This window comes from Syzygium oleosum, unplaced genomic scaffold, assembly GCF_021117445.2.
Source record: "Syzygium oleosum isolate NSW1041296 unplaced genomic scaffold, Sole_v2.1 Sole_v2.21, whole genome shotgun sequence".
Lineage (NCBI taxonomy): Eukaryota > Viridiplantae > Streptophyta > Magnoliopsida > Myrtales > Myrtaceae > Syzygium > Syzygium oleosum.
The window spans coordinates 1,707,723-1,710,585 of record NW_026607505.1 but is presented as its reverse complement, the minus strand read 5'-3'; the positions used below and the strand labels follow the sequence as shown (position 1 = coordinate 1,710,585).

General features: G+C 46.0%; 1 protein-coding gene across 1 annotated transcript; it reads left to right on the top strand.

Moving 5' to 3' along the window:
• The first annotated feature begins 307 nt into the window (after positions 1 to 307).
• On the top strand, positions 308 to 1,696 carry LOC115677491 (uncharacterized). Its single transcript, XM_056321037.1, has one exon. The coding sequence runs from the start codon at positions 308 to 310 to the stop codon at positions 1,694 to 1,696; it is 1,389 nt and encodes a 462-aa protein (XP_056177012.1).
• The last annotated feature ends 1,167 nt before the right edge of the window (positions 1,697 to 2,863 follow it).

Here is a 2,863-nt window from a genome sequence, read left to right as displayed (position 1 = left end):
TAAGTAGAGGGTGATCTTCAAGAAAAGTATATTTGTGTTGTTATTTTGTGGAAGTTTATTTCAGAAATTTTACCAGATTTCTTGAAGTAGGTTCAGGAAATTGTCTTGAGAAGATCAGGAATATGTTATAATGGGAATGTCATACAATTTGATTCCGCAATGGGTACTTACTTTAAGAGAGGGCCTGATGAACTTATGGGACGCGTGGGGAATCTAAGCGCTTGTGATTGGGAGCCTCTTCTTCCAAGTCATCCTCACCGTCTTCAGGAGTCGCTGAAAACACGTGACCAGGCTGATTGGACTCGGCATGCGTTCCTTCCTCTGGGGCACCTACCTGGTGGCCACTATAGTCGTGCCTTACTCTCTAGGAAAGCTCACTGGACTGAGGATTGATGATCCTAAAAAACCTGACGCCCTCTACCCGGCTGTCAAACTCAAGGCAATACTAGCGCCATTGCTTCTGCTACGACTTGGTTACCCGGATACTATCACTGCTTATTCAATGGAAGACAATCAACTGGGTCTGAGACAGGTCTTGAACATGAGCATTACTGTGACGGTTGTTGCTGGCATTCTCATCAGATGTTGGAACTACACCAGTTTCACAATATTGTACTTCCCGATGTTTCTCGCCGGTATCATCAAGTATGTAGAAGGGGTATGGGCTCTCAAGTTCTCACTCGGCTTGAACACTGGCATCACTGCAAAAGAAATTGCCGGAGAGGGAATGGTTCCTCGGTTCCTTGATGCTTTGCCAAAAATCGACGGTCTTGAATTGGTTGTTAAGGCTTATTACCGTTTTCATTGCTTAAAGCCTCACCTAGAGGACTGGATCTACCATCCCCGATTTATTTCTCATCGCCAACTCTCAATTGATCATTGTTCGCACCAAGAGGCCTTCAGGATCACCGAAATCGAGCTAGGATTCATGTACGACGTGCTATACACCAAGGCACCCGTAATCTATATGAAGCTGGGCTTGTTCATCTGGTTTGTCAGCTTCTTTTGGCTAGTTGTCACCCTATGCAGGTTCAATGCTTTGCCGAAGTCGATCCTGCATCTAGATGTGATCATGCGCAATGGCAAGATGGGCTTCGGTGCTTTCGTGTACTCTTACCAGTACACGAAATTCACTTTCTGTGTGCTGATGCTGGCTCTCCTTTTGGTGGCTTACCAGATCCTGCTGTTACCCTACTCTGAGTGGGCAATTGTGAAGATGTCAAAGCGTTCCAATTGGCCGCTAGTTCCCATGTTCTTGCAATTTTTTGCACCCAGGTCCGCGCATAAGTGGAGGCAGTGGTCGGACTCGATGTACCAATTCAATCTGCTTCACTATTGCCTGCGACGCGACTGGACGAGGCACATCAAGTTCCTAAACTTTTGGGGTATTTATGATTACATTAACTGGAACTGGAGTCTCAATAGGATGGGACCTGCGAGCCTCCCTGAGAACTTGAAGGAGAGAGTGTGGGAGGAGTTGAAGGTTTTTGAAAAGGCTCGACGAACACACCCATTTAGCAAAAGAGGGGAGTGGAGTTTCGAGAGATACAGTGTCGGCACTGGCGAAGAGATCCGACGGAGCATCGAGACAGCATTCGATAAGAGCATTCTCGCATGGCACATCGTGACCGATATATGCTACCACCATCATTCGGAAGAACAAATCTTCAGAGAGACAATACCATTCAAACGATGATGAATCTCCCGATTGCCACTCCAGAATCAAGCTGATATCAAACTACATGATGTACTTGCTCGTCATCCATCCGAAGATGTTGTCGACCACCACGGCAAGCATTGTGTTTAGGCATGCCCACGATCAGGTCAAGGAGATCCGAAGATCTTCAAATGCTTTGAAAACCACAGAACCTCAGTTAGCTCGGAGCGTTTTCAAGGATCAGCAAAGATCCAGGTCATCGAGCTCGAGGCAAGACCACAACGCTTTGGTGACGTTGGGATGGCACTTCATATCAGATGCGCAGAGGCTCGCGAGGAATTTGCTGGATAGGCAGGATAGATGGGAGCTCATGAACAGCGTGTGGATAGAGATGCTTTGTTATGCTGCGGCGAACTGCCGGTTGTCGTACCACGCCGAGCAACGGGGAGCTGATCACTCTTGTTTGGTTGCTTTTAGCTCACAAGACAGACACATTGAAGTTTGTACCCGTGACCGGGGACTAATTTCACTGAAAACTTAGCGAGACATCCGGAACCTCAAATTGCTTACTTTCGGATGCGTCAAACTAAAGGTCATTGTTTTTTTTAGGAGCCAATATAATTAAGAATAAATACGGATAAAAATGAGGGCAATTACTAGATCCGACTATGAATGAACAGAAGGAGAGCAAACTACTAAAAAAAATCTCCTTTTGTTCAAGAACCATTAGCATGAGGCGCCTACGTGTACAAGTTATGAACACAAATCATGCATTCATTCGATAAACTTTTAGGTATTGCTCAATTTTGGTCTTCGTAATTTGCTTTCTGACTTAGATCTTAGTTGTCCTGTCCAAACTGAAGCTCTCATCCACTCGTGCACAAACACATCTCAACGCTTCAAGAACAGCTTGGGTTTCTGCGTGGAGAGCTGATCTAACATTTATCGAGCGAGCGAAACCTTCAATTAACTTCCCGGAAGAATCCCGACGCACCCAAGAGATGGCACCTGTAGTTGTTCCTTCCAAATACAAGCCATCGATTTTCAGAGATCCTGGTTGCGGCGGAATTCAAGTGCCATTTCACAAGGTTGCTGTGCATCTCAAAGGCCGCTGCGATTATACTTCTCGTGTCTAGTACGATACCCCCGACCACGTAACTGTTCCAAGCTTTCCAAATGTGCCATAACATCACAGTGACAAGCTCA

Excerpts from the sequence above, each read along its gene's own strand:
- LOC115677491 (XM_056321037.1), top strand. The coding sequence starts at position 308 with ATGCGTTCCTTCCTCTGGGGCACCTACCTGGTGGCCACTATAGTCGTG.